The 13,998-nt window shown below is 46.1% G+C and overlaps 1 protein-coding gene across 1 annotated transcript in view; it reads right to left on the minus strand.

The window, feature by feature from the left end:
- Window positions 1-13,998, minus strand: part of LOC8043173 (hemicentin-1) — a 55,580-nt gene that overhangs the window by 14,668 nt on the left and 26,914 nt on the right. The window contains exons 5-6 of the mRNA XM_040502037.1: window positions 12,096-12,395; window positions 3,185-3,475 (exon numbers count right to left, since the gene is read on the minus strand). Of these exons, the coding sequence (XP_040357971.1) occupies window positions 3,185-3,475; window positions 12,096-12,395 (591 nt within the window). The remainder of the gene's footprint in view (window positions 1-3,184; window positions 3,476-12,095; window positions 12,396-13,998) is intronic.

The raw sequence follows: 13,998 nt of genomic DNA on the forward strand, positions 1-13,998 counted from the left end.
ACGAAGAAATACAGAACCACGTTTATTGCCGGTTGCACTCGGCATCGGAAAACAGAACCGAACTCAGCACGGAAGGCACCCAGGCAGCCGGCAGCAAAACCCTCCCTGTTTTGGACGCATTTCCTGCGATTTCCATGACGTCGAAAACTTCGACACAGTTCCGCGTGGTTCCGCTACTGTAGCTCCGCGTGGGTCCCGCAGTCCAGAGACGCCCATCTTAGCCAGCGTTCTTAGCGCTGCTGGCACCGCTCCGGAACTTCGCTGTTTCTAGCAGCTTCGTTTGCTCATTTGATAAAATTAGTGGTAAAAACGTCAATGCAACCGAAATGTTCTGCGCATTCGCACTAGACGACGGAATTGCAGGCGACCTTCACTGCCACTGAAGCTCAATGAACTCAACAGCTATTTATTAAACAACGTGCGCGACCTGCTCGAAAAACGAAACCGAAAGAAGGTGAGTCGGAAGGGCGAAAGCTTTCACCCGTCTGCCGGGAGGAGGAGAAAAACGTCTCGTTCCTCCCTTCTTCTCGTGTCCGTTTGGGGGCGCGTCAGTAGAAGGGAGGAAGACGCGCCGTTGCTACCTTTTTCCTCAATTCTTTCTTAGAGTGCGGGCACTCTATGGCTCCGTCGTCGAACTGCCAGGCTTTGCGAGTATAGAGCAGGCTATGCTTTTGCAGTCACTGACGTCCTAAAAAACGCAGGTCGTGGCTTCTTCTCGCTTCGTCATTTGCCATTCGGAGCTCTTATTGCTGATTACGCGCTTCCCTCGCTTCGGAACATTAATGAGATGTTCGGTAGCTATGGCCATTATCTAGGAGGTGCGTGTTAAGCTGTGCACCTTCAGTAGTGCCGGCCTAAACACTGTCCCGCTAGCCACCGGAAATCCGATAATTGCGCTTCCTTTATAATCAGGTTAGCCGGGAAGTACTGCGCTCCAATGATCACGCAGTCTCAGTTGTAAAAAAGCGTCCACTCTATTATAGCTGACAAAACTACAGGCAAAACAATGATATTGGCTGCCTTGTGAGGTACAATGACTGTTTTAGTCTTTTTTTTAAGTATTTCTGTAACAAATACGTTTGAAAGCCCTGTTCTTGGGATAAGCATTCAGATATATGTTAACTCCGTAGCTAAATTTTCCCATAGTTATAAAATTTATATTCTCCAGGCGTGGGCATTGCCAAGATTTTAATATGGTAATTTTTACAGCCGCCAATGTCACACCAAAGCAGGCACGTTGTTCTTTTTTTTTTTCAATTTATTTTACGGACGATTTACAACACGCACACGAAATATTAAAAATTGCATTTTTATATTTCTATGCAAAAACAATTACGAAACACATAAAAAAAACACGCTCTAGAAACAATTTCACAAATTATATACCATCAAGCAACTTTATGCACAACGTCGCGAGATATATAAAATGTGCGTCGTGCAATGCAGTTTAAGAACATATATAAAAAAAATTTCTTGGCCATCATTTTAGTTTTTTTATTAGTACAGAAACGTCAGTCATTTCTCTAAAAGCAACGAAATGGCACGTCAATATTTAAAAAAAAAACTCCATCTTTTATTTATTTTAAACTATCCTTAACTCGTTTCAGTAACCTAAAAAAACTGGTGATAAGAACATTTTGAGTAGCATATCACGTCCAATTGAGAAAAGCAACAACAAACCTTCACTGAAATGCAGCTAGCTTCTCGTCGTTATAGGGGTTTCGCTGCACGATGTCGGTTTTAAAGATATGATTTCTCGAACCGACAAAAGTGTGCACAACGGTCTTGCTCTATTGCAGAGCTGTAGCAAGTCGACATAACTTAAAACCATGAAACTGGGAAAATAAAAAAGCGCACAGCGCAACAGATAATCTAAAAAACAGCCGAGTTTATTCGACTACACCTAAACAAAAAATATCAAGAAAAGAGAACATGACGTCGCGAAGATCTGACCAGACGTGGCTCGACAGGCTAAATCCCCACAACACTGTACAGGCTTCCAACAATGAGCACCACCGCCAAGCACCTGCATAGATAATCTTCGTCAAGACAATGACAACCGATCAACTTCAAAATATATGGGTGTAAGTTGATGACGTTCTCTAACCAGCTGGTTTGCGTGTGTTCGCTTCTCAAAAAGTAATACTGCCCCAAACTTTGTTTTATCTTTTTTTGCTTTCTTGTGTTGCCGTCTAAGCCCCCTTCCCCCCCCCCCCCCCCCCCCCCCCCCCCCTCGGTTTCGCGGCCGCATAGGCGGGATTTGTGTGTTTTCAATTTCCAGATCCCGAAGAAAAAAACTCTCAGCCTCTCCATTCTGCTGAAGAAGGAAGACCAGTGGAAGGTAATGACCGGCCTCAAGTCGGCACGCCAGAGTGAAAAGGCTGCCGCCATCTATGAGCGATGGCGACAACCAGAAACGTGGCTTGCCGCCGTCGCTCATAGATGGCAGTGGGTGTCCAGAGTTCGGTGTCTTCATTTCTTTGCGGGGGACACGATCCTGGGGAAACTAGCCCTTAACAGCTCCGCTATAGATGTTAAAGAAGTTAACGCTGTGTATTGCCCTGAACGCTTTACATGGCACTTTGCTCAGGTAAGCTGACATTCATTGGAAACTAAGCTTGACTGCCACTCAGGATGTCCATGTCAGTCCGGTTGTTTTCAATGGAAGATGCTTCTGCTCGGAGCCGCGCCGTGGCGCCACTTCCTTGTCGCACGCTTTTAATTGAGATGGTAGCGTTGGCCGATAGAATCCCTGAAGCACAAGTGACGAAGACAGAAGCGTAAACATGTTGAGTCACGCCCTGCACTTGTTAAGCTTCCAGTGACTGCGTAGTTTCTTACATCCTCGAGGGAGTTAATCAGCTAGTCCTAGAGCTAACCCTAGTTGCCGTAACACCTTTAGGGTGTCACGCAACGTCCTTAGAGGGCAGAAAAATACACTAAATTTTCAAGGCTATCACCATTAGGGTGTTAGCCCTGAGATTTTATGGTGTTCACCAGCACCCTAATGATGTCACTGTAGCACCCTAAAGGTTCTGCAGCAAAACCCTTATGACCTATTTTACGATAAAACTACCCTTTTATTCAAAATAAGGGTGATGAAAGGGTGTAGCCATGGCTGGTAACTGTCTGAAATTCCCTATTTGCATCTGCGCAAAACGTTTCGGCCTCAGGGAGGACTCACGTAACACCCTGAGCTTGAGCTGGCTGCTCTCGGACTCGCCCTCCGAGTTTGCGGCCGAGCAGGCGTAGAAACCGCTGTTGGAGCGGCCCACGCTCCGCAGGGCGAGCGACTGGTTGCTCACGATGACTCCCCGGGAGCCGTCGGTGTGCAGCTCGCGGCCGTTGAAGCGCCACGTGACCTCGCTGACCCCGGGGTTGGCGCGGACGCTGCACTCAAAGTAGATGTCGATGCCCTCGTGGATGCTCGCTGGGTTCAAACCGCTGCCGAGGCGGAGGTGCACCAGCGGCTTATCTATCAAAAAGAAAATCAGTCAATCATTATATTATTTGGACACAATAAAAATGGGGTAGGGGGAGGCGCAGGAGGCTTTCACGGCTAGCAGATATAGGTATAACCCGTACGCAGGGGCGCCTACTAACCAACCTCCTTAGCACACAAGGAAATAAAAATAAATTAGGAATAAAGACGGAAAAAGTTTAAATTAGAAATGAAAATGAAATGAATTTACAAGTGGAAAGAACGACGTGACTAATGGTGCAGAAGAGCATGCGAAAGGCTTCTGGTTAAACCGTTAAGGTCGTCAGTGGTCTGAGGCAGTGGCATATGCGTGCGCCAAGGGAGAAAGAGCTAGTGTCCACAGCTGATGGGAAGAGGGAGGCCTGGTGTTGTCGAGTCCGAGCACGAGGTGGCAATGGGGGATCTGGGGCCCTATGCTACACGGCGGGACCAAGGAACCGAGAAAAAGCCGTCTGCTGCGATTGGTCAGCCGCGCTGAGCTCACCAATCGCAGCGGACGGCTTTGTCCCGGTCCCCCTCTGCGATTCGAGATCCGTGGAACCGAGGCTAAGTATGATTCAGCCATAGGGGACCCGGTGGCAACGGGTAGGGGCGAATTCATGCCACCATGCGACGACTAGGGTGCCTACATGTTTCCGCTCCGCTTTAGGGTGGCGCCAACTTCTTGTTACCCTTTCCCAGATCCTCGCCCACCGCCATTTTGTCCCACTTCATATTTCGCTAAACGTACACAACGTTGAGTTTTTGTAGTCTAGACACACCGGCAACACTGTGAGGCCACTTCCGTTTCCGTTCATAAGAGGAGTCGGACGAGTCGGAGGCTCAGCGGGATGGCGGTCGTCGTGGCTGTCGCTCTCTTTATTCGGGTGTTTCATACTTTGAAGTTGCGATCTGGAAGTATCCGTTGCGTTTGTCGAAACGTGAGTCCCCTCGACAAAATGGAACGCAACAGACCGGCATAGCACGCCGAAACCTCGCCGTCGGAACGAGAGCGGTGGGCGCTCCCTAGCCCTGACGAGGATTAGCGGAGTAGCGCGAGCGCACGACTGGCGAGTGTGACAAAATGGTTGACGAAACAGCGGAGGTTGCCATGGTAACGAGGTAGGCAACACTGGTTTGTCGGCAACAGGTATCACAAACGTTGTCGCCATCCTAAACAGCGGAGCGGCGGAAACATGTAGGCACCCTAGCGACGACTATGGCTCAGTCAATATGACAACCGAGGGACTGCAGGCGCGCATCGTAGTCTGAGGGTAGATGGCAGCGTATACCAGCCTCCGCGTGGCGCGGCGCTGCACACTTCTCGGGGTCTCGATGTGGTGTTGCTGATTGGGGCTCCAGAAGGAGGACCAGTATTCGAGACGTCAAAGGACCGGGCCAGTGTATAGCGTTCCAAAGAGGCGCGAAAGCCAAACAGAAGAGCCTAAGGCCGCGAACACACTGCGAATACATCATACAAAGAGTCTTCAGACAATATCTGCGGTGCGTTTCTTCAGTATCTGACAGTTCTGTCACATTGGACGTAAAAAATAAAGCGGCTTAATACATGTTTCAAGCATACATACGTAAGCAAACATGCTTCGAACATGCTTGAGTAGTGTCATCACATGATTGCGTCATCATTTTTGCAGCTAACACCAGGTCTTTTGTATGATGTATGAGCAGTGTGACTCTGACCTAAAAAAACACTGAAATTAAAAAAAAAAAAAAGAGATGGGTCACGTATTTTTTCCGCTAATCTTTACTACGAAATAAAAAAAAAAAACTTCGCGCAATATTTACGTTCTTAGACGCAATTTTTATTAATGGACGTTTTCCGAGAAGCGTTCTGCGCACGCGCGAGCGCCCGATGCCAAGCGGTGGAAGTCGGAACGAAAAATCGAGGAAATTCGGAACGAGGCTGTAGATCGACGAGTAGAACACGTAATTGCAGCATATATATAATTGTGTTACACAAAAAAAGAAAGTGGACGGAAAGAAAAACACGACGTTTGGGTGGACGCTACGGATTTCCCTCTTTAAAGTCGTGTTGGGCACGCGACGCAGCTCAGAGAGCGAAACAACAGGTAGCGTAGCTCCCATTATCGATTGGTAGCGCAGGTAGGTCAGTTCCTCGATTTTTAGTTCGTGGAGCCACCGCCTGGTGCCGTCAGTATTTCGAAAAGGTCCATTCAATTATTTGAAATACTGTGGACCTGTCGGTCAACACACGAGTGAAAAAACACAGCAGACAGAAAACAAGACATTCAATCATGCACTCGCCACCTGAAGCGAGCAAAGGTGGGCTTTAGCTACCCACACATGCTCAAGATATACATTTCCACAAGCACAACTTGACCAAACAATCCATTCAGTTGCGATGCAAATATTTCAGGACTACAACAATTGACAACTTGCTCCAGCAGAGTGTTCCACTCAACTAAAGTTCGGCAAAATAGAAAGAGTATTTCAAAACATTGTTTCTGTACTGTTAGGGTGAAATTGCTTTCGTATTGCTCGTTCTTTTAAAGCGTGATGTAGAAGGTAAAATGTACAGTTCAGGATTAATCTTTGTCAAGCCATTAGCTACAGCGCATATTCTTTTTTTTATCTAGACACTTTCCTTCTTTTTTATAAACAGTCAAGCCGCCCTTCATTTCTAAATTGCTGTAATTTACTCGGCGCGCCTGTATTCAGAAAAAAAAAAAACCGAAGTGCCAGATTGTGTATCCATCCAATTTGCGCAACCTGCTGCTTCCTGTATGGGTCACATAGGCACCCCGCGTATTCCAAAATCGGACGTACATAGCATTTATATGCAGCTAATTGAACATCTCTATTTGCATGTCTAAGATGCCTTCTAAGAAAGCCCAACTTCTGATAAGCCTTGGAGCGTCTGTAATCTACGTATCTATTCCAGTGCAGGGTATTAACAAAAATAACTTTAATTGCCTAAATTATTCTGCTTTATTAAGTTCAATGCCGATTATAGAGCAGCGAAAGTCTAGGGCCTTTTTTTTTTATTCTAATACTGCAAGAGACAGTTTTATCCAGATGAATTACCACAACCCACTTCTTACACCACGAGAATATTTTTTCCAGGGACTGGTTGAAACTTTCCTAGTTCTGAAATGTAGCCCCTTTGGAAAGACCACACAGTCGTCTGCGAACAATTCAACTTGTACAGAGGGATAGGAATTTGTTGCGATATCATTTATTTCAATTAAGAATAAAAGGGGCTCCATCACTGATCCTAGCAGTACTCCTGAGTAAACTGCTAACGGGGAAGAGCAAACTTTAGTACAGCTAACATACTGCATTCGTCCTTATAAACAAAAACGTATTCCAGATATCAAAACCTGATTTAATCACAATAAGGTTAATTTTTGTACTAATTTGCCATGAGGTACCCGGTCAAACGCTTTAGAGTTATCCATAAATATTACGTCAACCTGACTTTGTCCGTTTATAGCAGATGCAAACTAATGTGTCCACTCTATCGGTTGCGTGACTGTCGATAGACCCTGCCGAAACCCGTGCTGGTGTTCGTACAGTAAGTTATTTTTTTCTAAGTATTTTTTTTAGATAGTTAGAAATTCTGTGTTCTACAAGGTTGCAGCATATCGTTGTTAAAGGTATTGGGCGATAATTTTGAAGGTCCATCTTGTTTCCGGACTTGTAAATGGGCACAATATCCGCACATAGCCATGTCTCCTGATAACTTGCTGTGAAGAAGGGACGCTTGAAAAATTAAATATAAATACAGCGATCAGTATATACAGCGCCAAAAAACGACAGGACCAAGACGAGAGTAAACAGGACGAGGCGCACTCGCAGCTAAAGTTTATTTATTTTCCTAAATAAACTTTAGTTGCGAGTGCGCCTCGTCCTGTTTACTCTCGTCTTTGTCCTGTCGTTTTTTGGCGCTGTATATACTGATCATGAACCAACTAGCCCAAATTTCTACTTTGCTAAATACAGCGACACCCACTCGGCACGTCTTTTCAAAAGTGCGGTGGAGATATTGTCTGCTCCGGATGTATTTTTTTTTTATTGCTTATATTTAAGTGTAGATAAAAAATGCCACTTTCTGACAAAAACAACTCTGGCATTTGTGAGTCGTCGGGTACGTAGACAGGTTTTACCGCCGTGACACCGTAAAGACAAACTGGGAGTATTTCTTGAATTCTTCAGCAATCGTAAAAGGACAAAAGGAGAAGTGACGACTTTATTGTTGATTAATTCTTGCGAAGTTTCTTCCTCCGGAGTCGAAAAGAAAAGCCAAAAGTTCTGTGGGGTCTTCCTCAAGAACCGTGAGAGCACGTTACCACAGTAGCTTTCTTTTGCTTGCGTCACAAGATCCTTTAACTCTAATCCTTACTTTGCTATTTCAGTAACATTCTAACTTTTTTTTTGTTTTTCGTCGTTTTATCTTTTATTTTAGTTGCAGAATTTCCCTCGTTTTCCAGGGATGGCTCCTTTGTGCTCACCCTTTCCTTGAAAGCGGAGGTCACGGCGCGCTCCAAGGCCCGCCCACAGATCAGTGGCCCCGCCCATTCCTACTGAATTCGCCTGTTGGCTGTTCGGCCCAACAGGCAAACAAGTATAGTGTCTCTCTTTTCCCGACATCCGGTGCGCCTAGTCTTCGCGTCTGACTGAGCCTGCTAGTCGCGCGAGCGGACGAGGCAGCAGCCTCCGGCATCGTCTGTGGTCGAAGTTCTCCAGTGGCCAAACCATAACCTCCTGCATTATCATCATCATCATCACCATAACCTCCTGCATCATGATAACACCTGCCCAATCGCCGGTTCATGGCGAGGCATATCCTGCAGATCATGGGGGGGGCAGCGGAAAATCCTGTCAATCACTACGAAGCACATCCTGGTCGCGATGTCACGAAAGGAAACCACAAGGAGGCGCTACCGAAACATCTCGGCGCTAATAGACACTGAGACAACTTGGCCGATTGCTATGGTACCGCGCTAGACCAATCGCTGCGAGAGGCGGCAAGGGAAAATGGGTAGCGCTACTGTGGCAGCTAAAGGTGCCATGTACAGTTGCTATAGTATACATGACTTGTCATCGCAACACTCTAGTGTCATTCCTTCCTTTTTTGCCAAGAAAACGAACATCAATGGTGTAAAACGTATGCTCAAAAACGTGCGCGCTAGCAGCAAGGCCATCGCACTACCCGCCGATGTGAAGTCAGTGCAAGCCATGTACACATGGCTTTTTGTTAAACCTCTGGATGACATTAATTTTTAGAAAGGATATACAGAGAGTTTTTGTTTTTTTGTTTTTTTTTTGTTTTTCGTGGGCAGCGCCATTTTGTAAAGCTCCTCTATCCCGGGAAAAGTGGCGCCATTCATTGTTGTGGCAATGCTCGGGACACGTGCCGCGCGCCACTTCTGGGAAGAACATGGCGTCTGAAATCTAGATCAGAGCCGCGCTGTGCCGCCATGATCTTCCCAGGGGCTGCACGTTCCACGCGCCTCCTGCATCGACGCACCTTGCGCTACTTTTAAAACATGAAGGGGCTTTACCATTCTGAATACCGCAGCGCCGCCTGGAGTACTTCGGATTCTGCGACCGTGCTGGTTTGTGACTGAAGCTGACCTTTTTCAGCTTTTGTTAGCGTGCAAAAATGACGATGTGCGATGAAACAAGGCTTCATGACTGCCATTCGGGTCTTTCTTCCTTTTTTCCAAACCAGGAAAGAGGAAAGCGCGTGGCAGCCCTTTCCTACTTCTCTCTCGCCCTCTTTCAGTAAAACGGCATAACCAGAGCCTTTTATACTGGGAGAGTTCGGCGGTTCTTTGATCCAGCCGCCAGTCTGGCAGCACTGATCAAACAGTCTGGCAACTGTGCGCATCCGCCATGATGTGCCTTGCCGTCTAGCTTGATTGCACCTTTGCATTTAATTGCATTATAATTATAACCTTAAATTGCAAGCTTCACCCCTGTTGGTGTAAGGCTGGTGGCGGCTGATAAAACCCGTTTGCCCTACTGACTCGAGCAGGCAGTCGGCTCACTAGAGTCCATGGAGCGAGAGACGACGATGAAAATGATCGTTCTGCGCTGCACTCTGCCAGACGTTAGATGAAAAAGAAATGGGGGGCTGCAGTGCCGTTGGGTGCTCGAACAACGCGAAAAAGGGGTTCAGGATGCACCGGTTCCCGCAAGGAAAAGAAAACCGCGCAAGGCACAAGATCTGGGAAACCAAGAAGGGCTGACTGGAAGCCGAGTTCTCGATTGTGCGAGGTAAGTTTAGGATTAACGTATGATTAACGTAACAAAATGCTTGATTTTTCGACTTTCTCCTTACGCCAACAAAAGCGCAAACGGCAAAACCTACACGCGTATACATCGCGTGTCAATGGGGACCCACTCTCCGGGAGGCACATCATGGCGGAAGCGGCGCCCGCTGAGTCCGCTAGACCTAGCGGGCCGTAAGCCCCTCCCACCCGCCGAACTCTCCCAGTATAAAAGGCTCTGGGCATAACATAAGACTCGTTTTGTTTTGTTTGTATGCGTGCGTGTTTGCGTCTGTGGTGCTTTAGTGGCCATCTAATCGTGGTTCGTCGTTCCCTTCAAGTAACATAATGAATTATTATGTATCGAAGATTAGAATAGACAAATCCGTATGCCAAAAAGTGATATTATGCTATGATTGTGTCCATTACTCAAGCTTTCTATTTCCATATGATCGAAAGTTCCACAATGCTAACAACTGTATGATAGCCCTTGAAAGTCTAATTTCATCACTTTTACATTAACCTAGATAGCACCTCCGAATATTTACGAGGACGGCTAGCAAGGTTCCGTTTCGCTGATGTTTATGGTTCGAAGAAGTGCAACCAAAAGCAGAGGTTAAAACGATTTAAAAAATGCCACTTGTAAGAGATTGTTTCTAATGACTTCAGTTGTCACCCCTACAAAACATTTACAATATTTAATCGAACGAAACGTCATTTGTACCTCTCCAAATGATAGGTACGTTGATCCGCAGGTACAAAGAAGCTCATGGAAATGCTCACCGGTCGATCACTTGCTCGGCGTTCTTTTCGAAAGCTGAATCCCAATTCGATCGACCGACTCATTTTAGAATATCTTTATTCAGTTTTTAAAATCAACAAGAAGAAAAGGCTCAATCACTTTTGTATTCAGCAGAGTCCTTATATACGTCGTGTCGATTTCCATGCTAACCGATCTACCCCTCTTACTACAGTTTGGCGACGGACAATTAAGGTATCAAAACTTCATACCATTTCACGAGAGTATCATTTGTTTATAAACAGTGTTCGTTTGACACGTTAACGAGGAATCCTATTGCCAAATGCACCCTTGCCGACAACTTTCAAATCGCTCCCGTGGTGCTAGGGTCCTGATTTGGTCTCCAGCAAAAGGCGCCAGGTTGAAACCTTGATAGAGGTTCCCTCTTCGAAACATTTCTAGGAATTTATTATACTTCGGTGAGCGTACACGCGCTTTCGGCTTCGCCACCTCTGAATCTATATGAGCCAGTGCGGAAATAGGTAAAAACTGACTTAGCATCGCTCAGCAACTCTCAATTTTGTTTCGGTAATTGTATCCTGTCTACAGTTTCATCGAAGTTGGTAGACGATTGGCAGAGCGTCCGTCTGTGGAAGAGGGTTTCCTCAGGATCAGCCGAGCCAGGTGGCCAGGTGCCATCAGAGGGCACGAATTCCTTCTGTGAACAGCTGTCATGTGCTTCGCTCCATTGCTTTGATTGGGTCACGCAAGCCTTCGCACTCGTCATATGTCATATTATGCTGAAATGGAGTAGTATAGTCGGTTGAAAGAGCACCGACGCGACCCCACACCACGGCAGGCTCTATGGCTAAAAACGCAGCATTCGGTGGTGACAACGACACAACCAACGCCTGAATTCGGTGTTGCTTGAGACGTATCTAAAGTAACACTGGATTAAAGACACAAGATTCAGTGTAAACAAAAACTTAATCTATACCGAATTCAAAGCTGGATTCAGTGAAGACTAGGACTCAGCGTATTCTGGATTTAATATGCGTGTATCCACTGTGGACGTGGACACAATATATACTGCATTTCAGCCCCTGGATCTAGTGTGGATGGTTACTCAAACTACACTACAAGCTCAAACAATACACCACCTAAAAGTCAAGGCCTGTGCATCACGTCACGGTTTGTGGATTCCTGAACCGCCTCAAGCAGTAAACATGCTAAAGCTCGACGAGTGTCCCCGCTAAGTAGCAGACGCGTCCGTCTTGGCGTCGACGTGTGCATATACGGAGCACAAGTTCGTCTGCTTCTTTTGCAAGGGTTGTGGTCACGTCAGAACGCCGAGCTTTGATTGGCTCCGATTGAAGCATAGTGGGTAAGCATCAAGGCAGCTTGCTTCGAGGTCCACTCACTGCCCTTTAGTGGGAGCCAATCAGTGCTTGGCGTCATTCTGACGTCACCGCAACGCCTGCACAAGAAGCAGACGACTTGCCTCCGCATACCGTCGCGCTCCGCATGCGGCGATGCAGATCAAAGCTAATGGGCGCTTCGCAGATCTTCTACTTAAGACGTTCGCGGGGGGGAGAAAGAAGTAGGACTTGTCTTTTAGGTGCTATTGGTTCGAGGCACTCACAGTGAACATCCAGGTTCCAAGAGTCCTCGAGGACCAGGTTTCGCGGACTGGGAACGGAGTTAGTCGCAACGCAGCGGAGCCTGGCAGCGTGATCCATGTTCGACGGCACGAAGTGGAGGACGCCCAGGGTCGTGTTGGGAGACATGACGTGCGTCTCGGTGTCATTGAGTTGGTACGGCCCTAGGAACCAGTGAACGGAGGCGCCAGGACGTGACCCGTTCACCTGGCAGATGACCTGGGCCGAGAGGTCGGCGGACAGGGGACCGCGGGGGCCCTTGATTTCCACCGACACCGGTTGCACTGGAAGATACAAAGAACGAATGGTAGAATTTACTAGTAGTTAACCAGAGCGGTCAAGTAACTAACATCGACCATTTAGAATTAAAGTAATCAAAGTTTTATTTTTCGAACAAACGGTGGAGACACCAAGGTGCACTGTAAGTACATCGTCACGGGGAACGTCGCCTTTGTGCGTTTGCAATTCCTGGTTAATCTAATTACACACACAAAACAAAGCCTAGGATTACGTCGTATTCCGCCAAACAAAGCTGAGGATTACGCCGTATTCACTGCGCGAAATTGGTTTATCTGGAGGCAAACGCACAAAAGACGACACACTTTCGGCGAAATTTTCCGTTTGATTGAAAACAAAGTATAGTAACTTGTGTTTGTTGGTGACTCGTATTAATCAAATTACGATCCCGAGCCGATCTCACGTTCGGAATGCATGAATAACGTCCGGCTCACTTTTTGCTGATGTTTCAAAATGAAGATAAAAAAAACTACAGGGTAAATGATTTTATTTCGAACACTTTTTTTTTTTTTTTTTTAAGTGGCTGAAAGTTAGACGAGTTCTGTCTTCACACTGTGCTTTTTCAGGCTCGAGGGAGATTATATGAGTTAAGATTGTCACGGCAAGTTGACTAATTACCTAGAATCTCCTAATTAACTTTTTATAAGTATTTGTTTTACAGGTTATGTTTAAATTGTAGTATTCAGGGTACTAGAGGCCGGACCAATTAAGAGCATTTGCAAAAAGGTAATGGTTTCTGAGATATAAATCTATCAGTGTTCTTGTTCTTTTGCCCGGTATAAAAAACGCGCTCAAAAAGAGCGTCCCAAGCCCTGTCCGCAATGACGCTTGGAAAAGTGGCGTCGTCCTTTCAATCATGTCAACAACTCGGCAGCGTGTCCTGGGTGGGTGCGCCGACGTCGGGACCTGAGCGACAACGTCACCCTTCTAAACGTCATTGTGACCAGGGTTTATGCGCTTTGCTTATGCCCAACTGCAGCGTCTTTCGGTATTAAAGCGGGAGAAGGGAGGGGAGGGGGAAGATGGGAGGGGAGGGGGAAGGGGGATACACACACAAAGAAAGGCAAAAATAAATTAACAGGTGATCATCTTCAACAAGTTATGAACTAGCAAGAAAACTCGAAAATTGTTCTATTAATATCTCTAGCACCATTCGTTTTTTCTCGAATTCTTTAAATTAGTCTCGCATCTTATAATAATTGCCCTCAATACTGCATTTTTAATAAATCCCCCAAAATCACTCATTAAAAAGTTGACTAACGAGTAGTTAAATAGTGAACTTAGCATAACGATTATCCCTTCATTTAATGTCCGCGAAGCCTTGAATACATGACAAAAACGGCACTCCTCAAACTCTCATCCCTCTTTTCTTTTATTCAATTGTTTGAATTAAATGTAAACAACCTGTATACAAATACTATGCGGGTGAGCTGAGTTGCTAGACCGTACTAATGTACTCAATATTCCAATCCTAAATATGAACATTTGTGTATTTGCTCTGGTGCATAAGCATCTAGCAGGAAATCAAATTCCACATTGCGAGTATTGCGCAAATAATGCTACTGATACGAATAAAAATTAATGACGCCT

The sequence above is a fragment of the Ixodes scapularis genome, unplaced genomic scaffold (assembly GCF_016920785.2).
Source record: "Ixodes scapularis isolate PalLabHiFi unplaced genomic scaffold, ASM1692078v2 PGA_scaffold11__112_contigs__length_91849675, whole genome shotgun sequence".
NCBI classification, from domain to species: domain Eukaryota; kingdom Metazoa; phylum Arthropoda; class Arachnida; order Ixodida; family Ixodidae; genus Ixodes; species Ixodes scapularis.